Source organism: Syngnathus scovelli, chromosome 7 (assembly GCF_024217435.2).
Source record: "Syngnathus scovelli strain Florida chromosome 7, RoL_Ssco_1.2, whole genome shotgun sequence".
Taxonomy (NCBI): Eukaryota; Metazoa; Chordata; class Actinopteri; order Syngnathiformes; family Syngnathidae; genus Syngnathus; species Syngnathus scovelli.
In genome coordinates this window covers 12,188,068-12,209,307 of record NC_090853.1, presented here as the reverse complement: position 1 = coordinate 12,209,307, position 21,240 = coordinate 12,188,068, and the positions used below count along the sequence as shown (strand labels likewise).

The 21,240-nt window shown below is 39.9% G+C and overlaps 2 protein-coding genes across 11 annotated transcripts in view; both read left to right on the top strand.

Annotated features, from left to right (window-relative positions):
* Positions 1–13,528, top strand: part of gria4a (glutamate receptor, ionotropic, AMPA 4a) — a 72,837-nt gene extending 59,309 nt beyond the window's left edge. The window contains exons 15-18 of one of the 10 annotated variants that reach the window (XR_007482720.2): positions 90–337; positions 3,450–3,564; positions 5,335–6,767; positions 10,372–10,391. Coding sequence is in view for 8 of the 10 variants with exons in the window: in XM_049725700.2 (XP_049581657.1) it covers positions 90–337; positions 5,335–5,449; positions 6,630–6,767; positions 10,372–10,536 (666 nt within the window). In the remaining 2 variants the exon portion in view is untranslated. Of the gene's footprint in view, positions 1–89; positions 338–3,449; positions 3,565–5,334; positions 6,903–10,371 lie in introns of those variants that run through there. The other 9 variants (XM_049725700.2, XM_049725701.2, XM_049725705.2 and 6 more) reach the window with 9 other exon arrangements.
* A 1,551-nt stretch (positions 13,529–15,079) lies between these two features.
* Positions 15,080–19,174, top strand: aasdhppt (aminoadipate-semialdehyde dehydrogenase-phosphopantetheinyl transferase). Its single transcript, XM_049725915.2, has 7 exons — positions 15,080–15,509; positions 15,584–15,697; positions 15,849–15,978; positions 16,275–16,396; positions 17,018–17,179; positions 18,150–18,203; positions 18,298–19,174. The coding sequence occupies exons 1-7, from the start codon at positions 15,345–15,347 to the stop codon at positions 18,451–18,453; spliced, it is 903 nt and encodes a 300-aa protein (XP_049581872.1). The 5' UTR covers positions 15,080–15,344; the 3' UTR covers positions 18,454–19,174.
* Positions 19,175–21,240: the final 2,066 nt, after the last annotated feature.

Here is a 21,240-nt window from a genome sequence, read left to right as displayed (position 1 = left end):
AACATTGTCCAAGATGACACAATTTGCTCTGAAATATTCAATCATTGTCTTCATGAACTCCTTTGTTTTCTTCCCCCGCTTCTACCCAGAGGTCCAAAATAGCTGTATACGAGAAGATGTGGTCGTACATGAAGTCGGCCGAGCCAACCGTCTTCACCAAAACCACTGCTGAAGGTGTGGCGAGGGTGCGCAAGTCTAAGGGGAAGTACGCCTTCCTCCTGGAGTCTACCATGAATGAGTACACGGAGCAGCGCAAGCCTTGTGACACCATGAAAGTTGGAGGCAACCTGGATTCCAAAGGCTATGGAATTGCTACACCCAAAGGCTCACAGTTAAGGTAGGTGGAATAGTGTAACAATAGGAAACAGTAACAATAGTGATACTGTGCTATTGCTGCGATATTCCACCTACCCTGCTGTGCCTTTTACACAACTATTACTGTCATTGCTGTTAGGTGGAAATGTCCTACTACCAAATAAAACTTTAATTTAAAAACAGTTCCCCCACACTCTGATGGCCTCATCAGTGGATGCAGCCACCAAAACAAGACAATGTTTCTTGCACACAAAAAAAGTTTCCACCCAGCAGCAACTTTAAATGTGTGGACATCATCATATCTCCTCTTCATCACCTTGAATTTCTTTCTCATTGTGTTTCTCGGTCACTTCTTATTTTTTTGCCATTGTTATGTCCTGTGGCGCTTTATGTTGCTCCTCCTTTACACTTGTTTCTTCGCAGGGTCACCTTCCAGGTAACACTGTTCACGTATCTGCTGTCTTATGTCTGTGTTTCTTCTAAGCAAAGCCATTGTAGTGTTGATCATTATAATGATGATGTAGATTGGTGACATGACTGTGAGGAGGGGCAATAACCTCAAGCTACAGCCACTGCATCCACAACCAAAAGGGGAAATTATAGGAAACAGCAATAAAAGGAACTGACCAGAGGGGCTTGACTAAAGGGGGACTTAAAATGTATCAAACCCAAAAGTTTCAGTGTGGATACAGAGATTGACTTCGGGAATTTAAGTCACAAAAGTGTTGTTGTTTTCCCCTCAGGAGACATTTGTTTACTTGACACATATTCTTGCAGTGCCCTCCCTGATGTGAAATGTGTCAGCTGAGGGGAAATAAGGAGTCAGACAATTCAATTTCTCGCTCACTCTCTTTTTGTCAACTTGTACAAAAAGCAAAGCATCATGTCTGTCCTATAACTTTCCCCATGAGTGGTGAAATAAGTCCCTCAAATACCAGTGGCGAGGGTTAGATATTTATAATATGATTTTTTTTCTTATGAAGTGGCAGCCAGTGAGTGTGTGGTCTTTCCTCCCAGAATTATCTGTAGTTGTATCTTTTTTTTCTCAATCAACCCAAATATGAGGTGAAAACATGTCTGGGAGCGTGAATATGTGAGACTGCCTCTCCTCATAAGGTCATGTTGGTGAACAAATGTTGTCTGATGATTATAATCACTGCATTTTGAAGTCAATTTTTAAACAATATGGGACTGTTTATGAACTGTTTGTCATCCATTGCTGTAATCAGCTAATCATAGTTTGTAGATTAGAGCACCCCAGAGAACACTGTCTTTATCAATATCTCTGAACTCTCTTTACTCGTGCAAAATTCTCCCCTCCAAGTGAACACAGACGACTAAACCTCTAATTATGTAATTTTTACCAGTTGCCCAACACATGTACTCGTCTAGATGAGCTCCAGTTTTGTAGATATCATCCAAAATACACGCAGCAATATAACCACCCATCCATTTTCTAACGCTTATAATGTCGGACAGAAAGGCCCAATATGAGATTCGAACCCAGAACCTCGGACAGTGAGACAGACATGGAAGCCTCATGCTCCACCACAGGACTGCTGAAAGTGGGGGAAAAAAAATGTGACAATGATTTTAAGTTCGCATGGCTGACAGGACCGAGGAAAAAGTATTTTCAGTTTAGAGTACTGAGGTGTTTTTCAAGGGGACGCCAAAACCCCTTGGGGCGCACCATGCTGCGCATAAAGCAATCCTCCAAAGTTAAAAGTAGTGACCGGTACAGCATGGATAAATGTGTTCTGATTTGTCCCAGCATTGCCGGCAGACAAGGTTTTTGTTCTCGTTCTTTAGTCATTTAACTGCTTTTAAAATACAGTGGTACCTTGAGAAATGAGTGACCTGACTTAAGAGTGTTTTGACATAAAAGCACTGACTGTATGGTGGCAGTGGTCAACCCAAGTCACAAACAAGACCAGATAGCAAACAATTCACAATTTCGAGTAGAAATTTAGTGTCAAAGTCATACACATTTAGAGGGGAAGTCAACCCCAAAATGTTCTTTCCAATAGTATGTTGTATGCACCTCCATTTGTCTAAACACAACATTTTGGTTGATACTGCATTTGTGAGGAGCAAAATCTATCTGTTTTTATTTATTAAGGCGGGGGTATCAAACTAATATTTTTCGCAGGCCGCATTGTAGTCATAGCTTCTTTCGGAGGGCCATTATGACTGTCAACCCAAATAAATGTATGAACACCTCATATATACAGTAAAAGCTACAAAACAAACTGACAAATAACTCGTTTTCAAATCAGATGAGTAAAAACTGGTCAAATATTTAAAACAAAAATATATTATTAAAAGTGAAGACAATTTGCAATTCTAGTAATGACACGAATTTGATGCACAATTTGTCTTCGCGGGCCACATAAAATGATGTGGCGAGCCGTATCTGGCCCCCAGGCCTTGAGTTTCACACCTGTGTATTAAGGGGGCGACCATTTTGCCACAAGCTGTCAGCTGAAATCGACATCATATTTCCTCAAGTAACAATCAACCAAGGCTCATCTTCCTGGCTGTCACATTACCAAACTCAAAAAACGTCACCCATGCATAGACTGTACCATGTTCCGTATTTACAGACAACAACAGAGTATTTTTCCAAAACTTGCACTTTGAGATCCAATTTCAAATCTAAAAGCCAGTCCTCTGTCCCTGAATTTTGTTTTGAGGTCACAATCCCTTCAGGGGTGTGAGCAGGAGGCTTGCGGGAAAGTGGATACACACACACACGCACACACGCACACGCAGGTTGCGACTAGCTGGAGGGTAGTGAAGCTGCAGGAGGGGACAAGAACTCCATCAGCAGGCTACAGCCCTGGTTAACACTGTACAGCAGCAATCTGGCACGGTGTGACAACTCTTGCACAGATAGCATTTCCATAAAATAGATTTATAGGAAGAGAGAAAAAGAGATAAAGAGAGTTTTTTTCTGAGGTGCTTTGCATCTCCTTTCCAACTCCTCTTAGCTGTCCTCCCCTTGCTCCCATGTCCCTCACCTTTTTCCACCTGGCATTGGTGCCCATCCAGCTTGTCTGTCTTTCCTTCTATCCTTTGCTCTGACCAAACTATCTTATGTCCTCCCCCCCTCCTCCTTTTTTTTTTACTTTAAGAAATGCGGTCAACCTGGCCGTGCTAAAGCTCAACGAGCAGGGCCTGTTGGACAAATTGAAAAACAAGTGGTGGTATGACAAAGGAGAATGTGGCAGCGGGGGAGGGGATTCCAAGGTTAGCCCTCTCTGTCTGCCCCACCCACCTTGAGGGAACGGGGGTCAATCAGCGGCTGGGGAGCCTGAGATGGCCCCCATCCTGTAGTAATGCAAGCATCTGCCCTGGTGAAGAGTGTTGGCAAAGAGCAAAACTGAAGTCCAAAACCTCCTGAGACACCATCTGCTTTGAACGTAGACTCAAGGTTGCAGCTGTTGTCAATAGTGTGCACCTTTTCCCACATGGAAAGGTTCAGAGTGTTCTCACAGCCTACAACAATTGAGCCTTTTAAAAGATAAAAATTTCTCTAAAAATACACTTTAATGGATGGCAGTAAACGTTATCAGACAACTGTACCAACACCAAAGTATCTGATGCTTCTTTCTGAAAGTAAAGAGCAAGGTGATGTGGAGGTTCTGTGATGAATAGATCCAAGAGGACAAGCTCCAAATGCTGTAAAGGCAGGAATGTTCGCCCCCTAGTGGTGCTCCAGGGAGAGACGTAGACACTAAATTTGAGGAAAGTGGAAGAAATGTTGTTTATCAGAATGGCTAAAGTGTATGTAGGACTGGTAAAATTAAAAATAAGTACATGTCATAATAAAAACAAATATAAAAAGCTAATTGAAAAATAAATGAAAAGTATATATAAATTGATATTTAGATTTATTTATATATTTATTTTTGTATTTATGCATTTATTTTGACATTTAACTTTAATTTAAAATATGTTTTATTGTTATTTTTGTGTTTAGTTCTACTTTCATTTTGTATTACATATTTTTTGTTGGTCAGTTGGTCCTCCATAAAAGTAACGTATTTGCTGCTGTTTCACTCAGCGGTATTGTGAATGAATAATTAACAGTGGTATGGTACAATTACACTATAGATATCCAATTTGTTTGTTTTGTATTTCAAACATTTTTAATTTGTTTTGTGAAAACAATATGACCAAACCATTTTTGAATTATGATGAAATTTATTCACCGCTACAGAGCTACAGAATATCGCTTCTACCAGACAGATTCCAATCAGATCAAATTATATAGCGATGCTATTGACAAAATAATAATAAAAGATATCAGCAATATGGTTAATAAATACAATGATAAATTATTATAACAATTTTAACTTTACAAAGATAAATCTATGCTTTGTTTGGGTGCGAACATTTTTAAGAGCGTTTAATCCTCCAAAGGAGTATAATTATAGAATAACATATAATGATACAAAGGTAAAATGGTCCTCTTAAATTTGCCTAGGTGTGAAATGCTGAATTACCAAGTATTTCATTGCACACCTTTAACAGTGTTCAATGATTTGACACCGCCGCAAGCAAAAGGCAATGCCTATCCTGCATTTTAATCATCCAAATGTAATGTTAAATGCCACAATGGAGTCAAAAGACTTGCTAAATGTGCTGTGCCAGGTGTTCCACTTTCACCGTCTCTCCCAGCCACAGCACAGAGCTACCACAACGTTCCTGGCTGGACAGTATTTGTGTGCAACTTGCTAAAGAACAAGCTGGGGTAGTATGGTTGTGTTACGTGAAGTGACAAAGGTGGGTCCCACTCATATGTCTGTAGCTCACGTAGCTCCACTCCCCCCCAGCCCCTCCTCAAGGAGCATACACACATGTACTCAGTGGGATCCATGCTAGGTCACTTGCTCTCAACTGATGAAGTACTTGCTAACATTGTGACTGAGCTGTGCAATGCATATATGTGAAAGATTTTAATAACATAAAATAACATGTCCTATGATGTTATTTATGTTATTTTTACACGCAAAGAACCCCGGTAAACCTTGCCGTTTTGAAACTGAGCGAAGCGGGCGTCTTAGACAAACTGAAAAACAAATGGTGGTATGACAAGGGAGAATGTGGACCCAAGGACTCTGGAAGTAAGGTCAGTCCCACGCTGCTACAGCCCAGAATGCTAGCCTGAAACTTTCATCCTCAACATGCTCCAGATTACTGCAACTACTGTCCTAGCAACACCTCCAAATAATACTATATTGTCCTCTACAACAGGAGAGAAATATATTTTTAATACCAGGATATGGATGTGGTGATAAATCACATTTAGCAAAAAACATCAAATATCTTAAAGCAGATTATCACTTTCTGTTCAGTTTCTGTAGCAATCTGTGGCAATCTCATTTTCATTGCACTTAGGCTCAGCAATATAATATTGACGGTGCACTACGCTCACATTCATCTCATTGTCATAATCGGAAAGCTAAGACTAAACACGCAAAATTGTGTTCCAGTGTGTATTTTGAAGACGTATAAATGTACATTTACGCAAGTAATCCTAGAACCTTAATTTCAAAAGTTTGCAAATTTGCTCTGCAAAATTACTGTCGTCTTAAACCAGCAACCAAAGCAACAGTTGTTGAGAATTTTTTGCACAGGCATTGTACTGTAAACAACCACTAAAAATGTCATATTCTAAACAATTACTCAAATATATCACATCCAACTGCAACTGTTTGTTCCCCCTGCACAATTGGGGAGAAAATATTGAAGGATAAAACATGAACATATTATGCCAAGGATTAAATCTCAGTGAGCTAAACCAGAAAAGATGCAAGTTGTTTTGAATGTTTTTGAAAGTGCAGTCATATTTCTTCAATGCTAAGATAATTGCCGGGTCTCATCCATTTAAAAGACTGTTAATTTAAGATGTTGTCTATGATATGTTTGGTGCCTACGAGTCTAGACTGTACTGGAGAACTGGTAGTAGGAGTAAAAGTACTAACTGTAGATATAGAATTGTTTATCGTGAAGCAATGAATGCAGAATCATTCCAGATGCATGACATGATTACAGCATATTGATTTGGAAGAAATTACAACTGGATGTGTCTAACCCCCTGTACCCTCTTGTCTCTCTTCTCCCCGTTCCTCTTACTTTTTCTTCTTTTTTTGTGTTACTCTTTCCATCCCATCTCGAATCTCTTCACTCGCCCCCTGTTTTTATCTTCTTTGATTTTCTTTCACTCTGATAACCATCGACAACATCCCCCCAATTGGCTTCTACCTCCCCCCCTCCCCCAACACAATTCCCCCTCCTGCTCTCCACAGGACAAGTCGTCTCAGGCCCTGAGCCTGTCTAACGTGGCCGGGGTCTTCTACATCCTCGTGGGCGGCCTGGGCCTCGCCATGCTTGTGGCGTTGGTCGAGTTCTGCTACAAGTCGCGGGCCGAAGCCAAACGCATGAAGGTGGACCTTAGTCCCCCCCACTGCCCCAGCCCCTCCCCAAGCACCCAGAATCTAGCCACTTATAGGGAGGGGTACAACGTGTACGGCTCCGAGGGGGTCAAGATCTAGGGGTAGGATTTAGAGGCTGCCGTCTAGGTGGGGTCATTATGGTGGTGGTGGTGGTCATGGTGGCGCTGTAGTTTGTTATGCTCATGCCAGAGCCTGTCAATGCGGAACCGTGTTGTTCTTCATGTGCTCATGACTACGTGCGGTCAAGCATTGTGGAACCAATGATGATTATTTTTGTTGTTGTTTTGTAATGAAATCTTATTTCGGCTATTATATAGACCTAAAACCTTTACAGTACATTTCTTTTGTTGTTATCCTGGTTCCACCGTCTTTGGCTGCAATATAAGGATGAAAATGATGATGACATGACAGTGGTGGTGATGCTCATAGCTAATAACACAACTAGACAACTGCATTGTAGTCTTCGCTAATTATTAACAAAACAATGGAGCAGGGATGCACAGCTCCATCCTCACATGCTGTTATATAAAAACAACACTTTAGATGTAGATGATTGTGGTACAATGGAAGTGCATGTTTTGTTTTAGAGAGAGGGCTCGGAATCATATTCAAGTTGAAATTGACTCTTCCCACCTCACTAGGAAAAGTATCATAATATTTCTTCCAACCAAAAGAACTTATCAATACATCACTCTTACATTCACACTTATAGACAAAAACTAATATGCATGTTTCTGGAATGTGGGAGGAAACTGGAGACTGTCCATACAAGCACCAGGAAACCACCCAAACTACACAAAGCCAAATTTCAGAAACTCAGAGTCTGAACCGTGAGACAATGTATTGTTTCTTTACACAACATAGGGTTGGTTTTACACAGACCTCGACTGTTTCACACAAACATCCTCATCCGACTCACAGCTACAAACTAATTATATTCAGCGTAAACACTAGCTTTCATCAGTTATTTTCTCACTTTCAACACTAATGTGATAGAAATCACACTAAGGAAGCCCACAACAGACTAGTATGTAAAAACCATTGAGTACTGACATTACAACGGCTAAGGAGTACGGTGACATACAGTAGTTTGATTTCCATTCAAACAAACATGCAAAAACAACTCATGCTAGGTGTTTGTTTAGTGGAGCTATGCATCCCTGTTGACCAAAGAGGTGCTAATCCAGCCCTGACAACTTCAAAAGAAGACCAGCATAGCTGCAGGAGGGAAATTGATCAACAAACACTTCATGTAGCACAGCTACTTAATGATGTTGAAAGGGGCCGATTAAATGAAGTAAAACGCGCTGACAGTGGCGGAGCTAGAGGGTGGACCGCAGGGGCATTACCCTCCCTCCCCCTGAAATATGCTGGGACCTTCAAGGTGCCAGAACAGATGATAACATTTTTAGTTTCCTAATCACCATTTTCTGAAGAATTTTAGGCCTTTGTAAAAGTAATTGTTTTTTTGTTTCGCTTGTTTTTTGGTTTTGTTTCAATATCTTCCCCCAAGGAAAGAAAGCCAAGCTCTGGCCATGCACACTCATTTAATAAGCACACAACCTAAACTGAAATATTTGGGTTTTGTTACTAAAGTTATACAAATGATATGTGCATAAACATCATTGAGTAGCCTGTCCATGTGAAGTGGCCCACCCTACTCCAAGCGGTCTCGGCACTTACTCCCTCTCTATAAATCTGAATCCGTGAAATAAAGTTTCACCTTTCTGTTTTCCTTTGTCTTTCTCAAATCCTCACCTTCCAAAAATGTTCCCTTTTGAAATACAACCTGCCCAATTGTAGAATCACTTCAAGCCGCAACCTATCAAACTTTCCCCACCTCACCCCAAACAGCATAGTCACTATAAAATGCAGATGTCAACAATTCACGTTGTCACTTTGTTGCCTGCTTGTACCTTTTGCCTTGATCAAGTACGTCAACATTTAATGCAGTGATTGCCTTTCTGTGTGATCCATGCTTTGTGGGTGCATTCACACCAGGAATTCCAAAGTTGATTTTAGATTGTTGTTTTTTTACAACAAATTCCAATCAATCATTGGTGAAAATCTGTCAAAAAAAATATTTCTAATACCAAGACTAAAGCATATATAAAGTGTTTTGCTACAAAATTGATTACTGGAAATAATTAATAAAATTCAAGAAGCAAATTTTCTTCATCTTTAATGTTTCTACTTGGCTAACCAGGTTTTACTCCCTAAATACTTTACTCTTCTATTGTCAAAGGCTATGGACGAGAGGAACTGTCAATCTGGGGCAAAGGTTTTTGACCGTTTGAGTGTACCCGCTAGTACATTCGACCATATTTGCAACTCTTTCAAACATATTGAATATGGCTATTTACTTACATTAGCGCATACCCTGTTGTATTATAGGAAAATAATAGTAAAACCATGAAAATACAAACAGTGATTGCATGCTTAAGTTTCTAGCATATTGGTATAATGTAGGCCAAATGCTAAATAAAAGCTTTTTATTATTCACACATGCCCAAGTAGGATACACATTGGGAAAAAAATATTAATAAGTTTGTAGCATTTAGCCTACGAGTTCATTCAATCACCTTTGCAAACACATCCAAACGTATTGACTAGTCAAATATTTTAATTCCACTGTGGCAATTCCATACATCGGTGAAATGCAGGTACCACGGGGTACTATTTGTAGTATTTGGCAAGCCAAGGCTCCAAAGCAAGCCAACTACAGTATAGCGATGACATAAACCTGTGTTGGCGGGCGCATTATCAAATTCAGCTTGGTTTGGCTTCTTTATTATATTTCAGTGTCCGTAGCAGTCCATTTAGTGATCTCAGTGTCCTCACAAGTCAAGTCAAGTCAAGTCAAGTCAAGTTTATTTGTATAGCCCTAAATCACAAACAGTCTCAAAGGGCTTCACATAGCCAAAATTGACAATTATTCTCAAAGCATCCCCTGATCTTAAGCTCCCAAAAGGGTTAACCCTGCCAGGGGAAAATGAGAAACCTTGAGAAGGGACCACAGATGGAAGGATTCCCCTTTCAGGATCAGCAGGTTGTAATGGATGCAGAGAGGGCACAAGTAATACATAATATGAAAATCAATGAAAAAATGGATGTCGGAGGTGCCCTCGATTGTCCTGGCAGTGTCTTCAAGGAGGTTGAGCTGCAGTTTCTTCATCTCACAAATAAAATGTGTCTTCTTACTGGGCAGACAGCCACATATGAAGAAGTGACTCTTATTCTCCTTCTTTCTTTTTGTTAGCATTTTTCCTCTGAGTGATCTGTTCAATGCGGCATAGTTTTTGCACTGCTCTACTTCTATTATATAGAAAACCAACTCTGACACACTTGAGGGAAGTGAGGCCTGATAGAGTTGAGTCGAGGCAACTTGGTGTGACTGCACCTTCCCAACTTTGTACTTGGAAGCATATTTGTGTGGGTTCCAATTAATATGTATGAAGACTCATGCATGATTATGTCAAATGCATGCATGCGTGTTTTGAAAGAAATGGTTGCAATTATAAAACTGTTTTTATGTACAGAAGGTATTTTTCCACACATAATCTGACAACCCTTTTTCCTGCTCTTCCTCATTTAGCTGTCTTTTTCCGAAGCCATGCGGAACAAGGCTCGTCTGTCCATCACAGGAAGTGTGGGGGAGAACGGCCGCGTTCTAACGCCAGACTGCCCTAAAGCAGTGCACACTGGCCATGCCACCCTCCGACACCCCGGCCTTGCAGTGGTCTCCACCGGACTGCCCTGAAAACCAAAAAAGATCCGCTGTGCCTTAGTGACACACCAACATGCAGACTCACATTGAAGGATCACATCTATATTCATCACTTTATCCTCAAATGCCATACATTTTGACACTTTTCCGCTGCCTCTGACTTATTTGACTGAAGAAAGTGGAATAAATGGGAAACAATGTTGTTAACATTGCTATAGTTGGCTGCAGCATTTTTTTTTTTTTATTAGTTTTGGAGGATTCATCCAAAAGAGTGATACTTAAAACGCTGAGATGTAACTACCATCATGATGAAGAAAAAACTCTCTTCTTCATTGGACAGTCTCGGCCAATAAGCGGCACCCCTCAACAACGCCTTACAAAGACAAACATTTATGTTGATCATATTGTCACGGCTATCGTCATCTCGCCTGCAAAGTGCCAGGTGCATCATCTTAGAAGACCACAAAACTGTAAGCGTGAATTTTGGGGACAATGCAGACTTTGCCATGGAAATTCAAATATGAAAGACAAAGCTTTGTTATTTTTCTTGCAGAATGAATTCTTGTTTCATGCAGCAAGGCAGACAGCCATTATGGAACAGACAAAACCTCCATTTTGCTGTTTGCGTGGCATAAGCTGGCCCCTAGAAAACAAACCCCAATTCCAATGAAGTTGGGACAATATGTAAAATGTAAACAAAAACAGAATACACTGATTTCTACATAGTTTTTAAACTAGTAGATTCAAATGAATACAACACATGTAGGAGCTGTTTTATGTTCAAACTAAATGTTGTTGTTTTTTGTTTGTTTATTTGTTTTTTGTTTTTCAAATATCCAGTATTTTGAGAGAATATTGGGGGGAAAAACACTAATGTTGATGAACATTTGAAAATTGGAAATCTTGTCTTCATATATTTAAATATGCGTTGAAAATTGTCCTGTTATAACCGTATTGGCCCGAATATAAGACGAGGTTTTTTTCATTGAAATAAAATTTAAAAAGGTCTTACATTCGGCATCTAAACAAAGGCTTTTTTCAAATTTAAGTCTTGAAAAAGATGGGGTTGTCTTATAATCGGGGTCGTCTTATATTCGGGCCAATACGGTATATTCTACGCAATGTCCCGACATCATTGGAATTAGTATTTGTAAATATGGGTTTGTAACACATCAATAGTCTTTCACCAATAGCTTAACAACCTAGAAATATGAAGAAAAAAAAAACTAACCATTATTGAGGGTTCAGTTGTATGTACAGACGTGGAAAGAAAAACTAAAAATGGCAAAATGGCAAATGAGCTCACAAGACTCAAGAGTGGGACCTTATGGATATTTGCAAATGACCAGAGCAATTACGAAATTTGATCCACAAACTTTAAATATAGTTGTCAATTTATGACCATATTCTGTTGTGAACACTCAGTCGCAAGTGGCTTAGAGACAGTAGACTGTGACGACCAAAGGTCGACAATCTTCTAGAAAGAAGCTTAGCAGCCAGTGGAATCATGTATGTCCAGTTCAGTGGCTACACTATTCAGCTACACATTACCATTGCTACTGTCGAGTAATTTAACAAAACATTTCACATACCAGTACCTCGTGTTACATTAAAATCATTGTTTTCCCCCTTCCTCTGTACTTTGTGCCACCTTTTCACCCAAGTTTCAGGATGCTAAAAACCATCAGTTATGTGTGGTCATAGAGCAACGTATCCTCCAAAAACAGAGAAAGCCTATATTTGGTCTGCATTGAAGATTATGGCACATTTGGACTTCCGGGGCCTTGAAATGCAGAATGCAGTGAATTGTGACACAAAGAGCCAGAAAACTGTGGTAAATCAGTGGTATGGTTGTGAATGGACTACCTATGGAGTGCATATGTATCAAGAATACCACAGAAAGTCAAGCCAGTTAAATAAAAAAAGAAATCCTCTTTGCACATTTGCAAACAACTGAGTGTCCCAATGTAGTCGCCTATTAGCTGCAAATCATCCATTCATAATGTGAAAGCTTTGATTAATCTGAACCATATCAACATGTAGTCTAAATCTTTTTCTCTCGGGTAATAAAAAGGCAGTATAAGGCGTTATGAAAGCATCATATCAGAAAGCTTGCTTTTTAAAATTCTTGTAAATAATGTGTAGCAAAACTCACACTGTCTGTTTTTTAAACATGTTAGATAATTCATTGCAATAATGAGTACAAACTAAAATCGCCACTACTTGTAATTAGAATCAAATTGTTTTGATAAATCTATATATTATATATGTAAATATATAGTTATACAAAAATAAAAGACTATCTCTAAGTCTATATAAAATATGTCTATAGAGATCTATTGAAAATATGGATCCGATTGTCAGAGGCCATGGTATACATGGCTTTTTTGATAACTGGACAATATTAATATGCCACAGTCTTTGTGCGTCTCACCGAACACTGAAAGCCCATCTGGCATCTCCACCTACACACAGAGATGCACACAAACATACAGATACAAGAACACACAAAGTCAATCGCCTGAGCACAGCAGGGTTCTGAGGATTTTATCTGTTAGTTTCTTGTGGCTCTGCATTGTTTCCGTATGTTTTTACTTCTAAAGGAGAGGTTGGTCACAGGTCCACTAAGCTCCATGCTTCAACAGTGGAAGCAATGAGAGCACTGAAAGAATGAATAATGGTGACAACCGTGCAGTGTTTGGGGCTTGTAGCGTTTGTGTTCATCAAATGTTGCCTCGGAGCGAGGTCAGCTGCAAATGTGAAGCCTAGGCAAGCTCACACTGAAGGATTTATTGGCTGTGGATGTATTGATCCAAATTTACCCTAAAGCCATTGGCCGATGTTTACCTGCTGATGTGATGTAAACATGTATTAAAGTTGATTTCATAGATTGGCATGGCACATTCATGCTCACTGAAATAATAGTGTGACAAATCTGAAAAATATAAATGGTTCAAGTTTATTTTGTAATGAAGATTTGGGTTTTGCTGCCTCAAAGAGGAAATAAAGGTTTATCCCATATTGATTTCAGTTTCTGGACAGAAACTATTGCAATATTGGCACTATGCAGAGGCTTTTTTGCATCCTTGATGGAGATATGACTGTTAGCAAATAGAGATTGGCATGACACTAAAATTCGATGAATCTTGAGAATTCTCTCTCACTGTTCTGATCTCTTGAATCCATGATTAGATGTTAGTGTTCAAAAGAATAATAATGTCCAATAGTGGCCCTTCACTTTAAGACACAACTACTCTATCCACAAATCCACACACACAATACCTTTAAAAAAAAGTGACAAATAACTTCAGTTAGCACAAAATAAGAGAATACAAGTGAAATCCAAGTTCCTACTCCCTCTGTCAATCATACACATTTAGCTATTCATTTAAAAACTGGCTTTCATATAGTTAAATTGGATGTCACAGTGGAGCAATCCTGCATCAAATATGTGTGAGCAGAATTTAGTGAGGCACAGATAAAAATAATTTTAAAAAAATAACTTTGGGGTTGACTCATAATTAAAGGGGCTGCAGACATTTTCAGCCTGGAATTGTACTGAATGTAGATGAGAAAGAGAATTTTACAATATTTATTCTATATACTGATACTAGATCAATAAAATAAATCATTTCATGCTTTAACCACGAAAAAGGTATTTGCTGGGCTGACATGTCAGCATGGCAGTTAGTTTTGTCGTTGTTATATTTTTTCTAGTCAACGTTGAATCTGAACATTTTGTGTGTGTGCGTGTGCGTGTGTGTGTGTTTTCTTTCTGCTGCACTACAGTCAGCCTGCGGGGCACATTCACACAACACAGAAGGGATGTTACTAAATTCAGTAGACTGACACTTGAAACAAAACAGCTTCCAGCGTACCAGATTTCTTGTACATAACTTTTTGGAGCACCACAAAAAAAGTCAAATGGGGAGGAAAGCAAATTTTAAAAAACGCTGTACCTATTATTGTACATGTTTCAGTCGATCTAGCTTCAGAATAGACGAGTTTTGATTAGCTAGCGCCATCTGTCGGTTACTACCAAGTAGCTAAATAAATTTATAATGGAAACACATTTCCCTTTTTTCCCCTCATCTAGCCATGCATCATTTGCTGATAAAATCTTGAATCCAATGCGTCGTGACCTCAAAATTGGCACTTAAATCGGATGACTTTGACGATTACTTTAAAGGCAACATTCACAGAATGTTATCTTGTAAAAAATCTCGAAGCTTTAAAAGATTGCGTGCAGATCGATCTTATTCAACGGAGTGACCAAATACCCTTTAAACCCCTGGCTTTGATAAAGAGGGATTATGTTAAATCGTTTCCGCTTTAACAGCTGAAATGACTCTTTCAGGGAGCTTTTTTTTTTCTTTCTTTTTTTTTAAAGGTTTAGCATACTAAAACCGCGTGATATTTTTTTCTTAAGGAAACAATTAGAAATGACCCTTTCAATCACTACAATGCTGTAAATATGGCATTTTTTAAACTGAGTTTATCATTTACTACATTTTATACTAGCAATTGAATGCATCATTGAGGTGTGCACTTACGGTCGTTCCTATTATTGGTCAATTTGCTCAACGCCTCTTGTGACATCATCAGCTCTCTTCCGGGGCATGTGTGGTAAAGGTAAAATGTAAACAAAGTGCCTATCACATTTTTTCACGATACAACAGTTTCGATCATATAAATGCTATTGAAACGCGAGTTTTCCTTCGCTGTAGAATGTCGGCAATATATTAATTATTACTCAAAGAATGCACACTCCCCAGCGTCCAATGCTAATGTGAGCAAGCCGACAACTTTTGACAGCGACAACTTCTAGTTAAGGAGCTCAAATGTCAGAGGCTGGCGAGCAGATGGGTTCTGTTCGCTGGGCTTTTCGCTGCGCGTCGTGGACTCCTGGCAGGGCTGACTGGCTGTTTGCTGCACGCTGTATTCAACCGGAAGAGAAAGACCGAATAGGAAAGTTTGTATTTGCTAAAGATGCCAAATCAGCCATGGTGAGCGTAAACGTATTGGCTTTGCACTATTTGCACTGAGGGTCACTTGTCAAATAAACACGTTCTTTTGCCAGGCTGGCAGGTTGCTGCTGAGGAGGTTCGTGTGTGAGAGGATGCACATTCCCTGGACACATATCTGCTTGAAACGGTCACCGAGGGGGAAGCCTTACCTGGTTGCACCGTTTCAAGTTCGTGATTGACTACTTTAATCCATCCATCCATTTTTTCATGTTTTCCCAGTCCTGCTCTTAATTGTCCACGTGTAAATATGAATGACAAGATTTGTTTGTTGTCGTCATAATTAGAGACAGCATTGATGTTCTTTTTTCATTTGTCTAGGTCAGCCCAGATTTGGGAGTGGGGCCTCAGACCTGGAACTTTAACATCTCCCACCAGGGCGACTATGCGGTGCTTGCCGCTGAGAAGGGGATGCAAGTTGGGATTGACATCATGAAGACATCCATGCCTGGTAAGCCAACAGTCAAATTTGACTTAATTGGACATCTGCTCTAAAAGCTTTCCAGAACTCTGCAATTGATGAAAATTATTATAGTGTGTGTAGTAGCTTGTGCCGCTGGGTGACGCTGTTGTAACATCGAGGAGAGGAAAAAAACAGGGCAAATGTTTGCATGTGAGTGGTAGAGCTCGAGTGCAGTCATGATCTTTGTCTACCTCATCTCATTTGATACAACACACATCTCTCTCCAATTTTGTCATCCCCTCCCTGTCGTTTTGGTTCCATCCTTCTTTCCCTCTTCTCTTCAGGTAGCAGCACTGTGCCCGAGTTCTTCCGCATCATGACTCGTCAATTCACGCCGTGCGAGTGGCGCGTCATCCGGTCAGCCGGCTCCGAGCAGCATCAGCTCGCAATGTTCTACCGCCACTGGGTAACCATGGCAACCGTACAACCTTGTTGTCACATTGCATCGCTGCTGCCTCCTGCGGTGTTCCGTGTGTGTGTTTGCGAGAGCAAAGCATAGCGCTGCTACTTTTGCCTCCCGTTCCTTTATTCTCACACACACACACGTGCCCACACACACACACACAAACACACACACAAACAAACATACACATAAGGAAAAGCAATGGTAAGCAAAGCTGTGAGATTAAAAGGGTGGCACAGTGACGTCAAGCTCTGATGTCATCATCACACCTTTGAATAATGTCAGAGCTCAGTGGTTGCCATAGCAACTAGCCCTGAAATTCTGTTGTGGCTCATTGGCTATTGAACAGGGTTGCACACACACAGAGCCATATGTACAGAAATAGTCAATCTTTTGGACATACGCTGTTTTGTTATCTATTGTATACATCTGCATATTATACCATAAATTATTGTCATCGGTTTATTCTATTTCAGTTTACACTGCTGGACTTATTTGTGTTTGTTGGAGCACCCACATGTAAGCATGGCAAGAAGAAATTCCATAGTGATGGAATGTACACGTTTAGCAATAATCTTAGCACAGCTTTCAGTGAGCTGACTGGGATTGTTGTTTCCACTCAAGGCCCTGAAGGAGAGTTTCATCAAGGCCATCGGCACAGGACTGGGCTTCAATCTGCAAAGGTTGGAGTTTCATCTGTCCCCTGAAGCTCTCACACAGGCCCATGTGCTCTGTCAAACCAGAATGCACCTGGATGAAGAGGATGAGGAGAACTGGTTGTTTGAAGTGAGTATGTGTGTAGGAGGAGCTTCTATCACGTAAAAACTGGACGAAGACTGACGAAGATATGAAAGTCTTGAATTTTTGATATATAAGACTAAAATTAAAAATCCCATCAAGTGAGCTGGATTTAATTTAATTCTATTTCAGATTAGAGTCACGATACATGGTGGACTCAATTACATGTAGTGCAACGTTTGGGATGAAGGAGTGCAAAGTGCAAACATCCCACCTGCACCTCAGTGGGTTTCCTAATGGAAGCGTCCACTCTGTGAATCCCAGGTGGTCTCACTCTGCTGAAATTGACAGCAAAATCCGAGGGGATGAGAGGTGCTCGATCAAAGAAGAGAAAAACGTCTGTTTTGATTGTTCTTTGCTCATCTTGTTTTGTATTCCATGTCCTCATACTCGCGTTCTTCTCTCATCATCTGCCCTCACCTCCCTTTGATGTCTTCCAATATTGCATTCTCTGATTTTTATCTTTAGCCCTCCTCTCACCCTTCGCCTACATGCACACAGGCAGAAGAATTAGCACGTGACCGCTAAAAGGTTACGAGCAGTCTAAAAAGAGCAGTTTGTCTCTTTCTTCACGTCTTTTCCCTCGAGAGGTACCCGAGGCCTAATGCAGTTCTAGTGTCAAGGTTTTCTCGCAAGGAAATACAACGGCTCACTCGTGGTGTGTCCCTTTTTTCAACCATTTGGCAAATGATTTATTTATTTATTTATTTATTTTTGTTACTGTATTACTTCCATTGCAAAAATGATCTTGGCTTGACCAGCAAGGAGTTTTAGAATGGGAGTGTTCACATTTATTTCAGACTGTCAAGGTCAGTTCGAGAAAGGTACGGTTAAATGTGACATGCAGCATTTAGGTTGCCGTTAGAGTTTTTGTTTAGGCAGCCAGATAGATCAACAATATTATGAATAAATTATCTAAACGTCACATGCAATTTTTATGGTGTTTGTGTGCGTGCAGGAGAGTTTACTTGATGCCGATCATCATGTTGCTGTAGCATTGGGACACAATGCAGTAAGTATTCCGCATTGCCTCTGTCTTGTTTAGAAATTATTCAGTGAGCAGCCAGCAGTTGCCAAATTGTAACCTCTGCTCACCTAATTTTCAGAATTGTACCTCATCTCGTCCTCCGCCCACTGCTTTCACACTGTTGACATTCACTGACCTCATTGCATCGGCATCGCCTCTGACAGACGAAGACCCCGCCTACTGGGAAAGCTTCAGAATGAAGGCCGAAACACCTTTAAGACAGAGAGACACGTGATCTCAGACATTCAGAGCATGAAGTGGTCACATTTGAACATTTACAGTGTTCCAGGACTGTTCACCAACAGAGACAAAAATACACACGTGTATTTGAGTGTCCAATTGGCTAAACTGTTTTAATTTTGCTTTATACCATAATTTATGCTCGTATATAAGTGAAATGTGATTTACGTAATGCTAATATGCTCTTCAAAAAATGTTCATAACATGGACATTTTTTTAAATTAAGCACACCCCAGACACTTCATTAAGGGCACCAAACTTGTGCCTGCTTGAACGCCTCCAGAACATTTTTAATTATTCATGGTAGTATGGAGTACAGTACGCACTGCCATGTTCAAGAATCTACTTTGAGATGATTTCATCTCTATGAAGTGTGAAGTGTCCTTGAAGAAGCAATGGAGAATCATGGTACATTCTGCCCATTAAGGGACAAATGTGGTTAGCTCAGCTACAATATTATTATGATTATAACTCGCACCCGTAACTTCTGCGATGGTTATTATATCTTATATTATATCTCCCCTTATAAAAGAAAAGCAAGCATACACATGATTACAGAGTGAATAAAGAGAACTTAGTCAATATACATTGTTTTGATAGTGTCAATAAACCTCACAATGGTTACAAGATCCAATACAAAAGTTATACAAACCCCAATTCCAATGAATTTGGGATGTGTAAAATGTAAATAAAAACAGAATGCAATGAGTTGCAAATCTTTAGTCTACTTTTTTTTCTCCATGTTCAGACAATCTTTTAGGTCAGAGGCTGTATTCAAATGGGGATTACAGCCATGGCTCGGAAATCATTCAAGTCTGCAGACAGAGATGATTGTTTCTATTTATACACGAGTAGCTAAGTATGCAAATGCAGTCCTCTTTACTACCGTAAAAGAAACAGAGCTTGAAAACACACACACACAATTGAAGTCATTGCCTCCAGCTGGCCTGAATTAGTTTGCCTCATGGCCATCTTAAATCTTGCAGTGGGGTCAGGTTGGAGTCACACTTGAGAGAGAGCATATTTAGTAGCCTCGGGTTTACAAGGCTCATCAGACTAGAGGAATCTTTTTTTTTTTTTTTTTTTAGATGTGATGGCAGGAGTTAATCGGAGAGGGGTAAATATTCCACCCTAGGCCTGCATGGGGTCTTTGCATATGTCATTTTTGGTCATTATGCCTTCAAATATTGATATAATAACAAAACAAAATATTTGATTTTGCTTTAAATTTTACACTTATTTTTATTTTATGGACCAGGGTGACATGCAAGGATGAAGTCTATTTTGAAACATGCAGGAGGCTTGTTTTTGCATGAAGAAAAAAAACAAGTAACCACATTTGCTTTTCCAATCCATGTGTAACACAAACCCTGGTAAGACAAAAACACACTGCATGATACAAACCTTGGCCCTTTTTTTTTCCATGTGAAACTGGGGCATCTACATCCAGCCAGCTGCACTAATGCAAAAGAAAAAAAATTATGAGTGTGTGACAGAGACCTTGTGTGCATTTGTGTGCGCATGTGCACCGAGGTAATCCAGTGCTGCCGGCAGAGGCAGAATGATCAGAAAGACAGGATGAAGAAATAATGTGGGAAAGGGCAAAAACGGAGAGTCACATAGAAACCAAATACGTTGAGGATTAGACACAATAAAGGAGGAAATATGAGTACGATAAATAAAACAAAATACAGCCCACATGCAGAAGTATATATACAAATAGGTTAATTAAATGGAACATTGAAATTGATCGCAACAAGAGAGCAAGCAAGAGGGTAGGAAGGTGAAAAGGAAGGTGGTTTCTCCTTTCACCGCTCGTCTGAACCTGTGTCAGTCCTCTTAATCAAAGTCACTGCTGCACATTCAAATGGTTGATTAGTGAAGAAACACATTGTCAATGGTCACAGCTAAAACACACAAGCATCCAGCTTTGCCCTGACACTTCATCTTATGGAAACACAATGATGATGATGATGATGACAATGAGATGGATCTGTACCCTATTTTTTCATGTTGAATTAAAAGAAGCCTTGGGATTGTCCCAGTTAATTAACCAAGAGCTTGAAGGGGACAAACATTTTACATTCTGCTAAAGTCAAACACTGCACCTAATTAAAAATAACAAAAGAAAACTGTCATACTCTATCTTGTCCAGTTTTAATTCAATTTTTTTAAGTGTGGGAGAAACACAAACACCTGCCCCTCTCGCACGAACACCGATACACATTGATTCATTATTAAAAGGCTATCCATCACTGCGCACATGCAGCGCATACACGCACATTGATTTGTTTGGACCAAATGAATGTCCTGCGGGAGCTAATGCAACACCACAGTGAGTGAAGCATTCACTTAGGAAAGATGAGATCTTCTAACTTCATTTTGGTGAGGATGTGAAAGATGGACCCTTTTGTTTTGGGGGATGGGGGTCAGTGATGTTACAAAAAGGGAAATATGTTAATGATAAGAATCAGATATTTAACTCAGTGTCACATTAATGGACAAATGGTAACAGTTTTGTCTCTGAATGTCATCAAAGTGTTTGAAACATTTATCTCAAAGTTTGGCTACACTGAGAAGGTTCTACACAAGGAATGTGACTTACCATCATGGGAAATATTTGTGTTTGATGTTGTCTATGCTAAGTTTTGTAATTGGAAGCAAATTTTCTCACTGCTTCAATGACATGTTTCCATCTACGTGTCAGACCAGCGGTTATCAAAACATGGACAAAATTGTCTCCATGCAGGCAAAAGTTCTGTAGAGAAACTTTCTGTAGCGT

What these genes read in the sequence shown, in the direction of transcription:
- aasdhppt (XM_049725915.2), top strand. Translation starts at nt 15,345, where the DNA reads ATGTCAGAGGCTGGCGAGCAGATGGGTTCTGTTCGCTGGGCTTTTCGC. An exon ending in ACCTGGTTGCACCGTTTCAA is followed by an intron (nt 15,698 to 15,848) that starts GTTCGTGATTGA and finishes TCATTTGTCTAG; the next exon opens with GTCAGCCCAGATTTGGGAGT. An exon ending in TAGCATTGGGACACAATGCA is followed by an intron (nt 18,204 to 18,297) that starts GTAAGTATTCCG and finishes CCTAATTTTCAG; the next exon opens with AATTGTACCTCATCTCGTCC.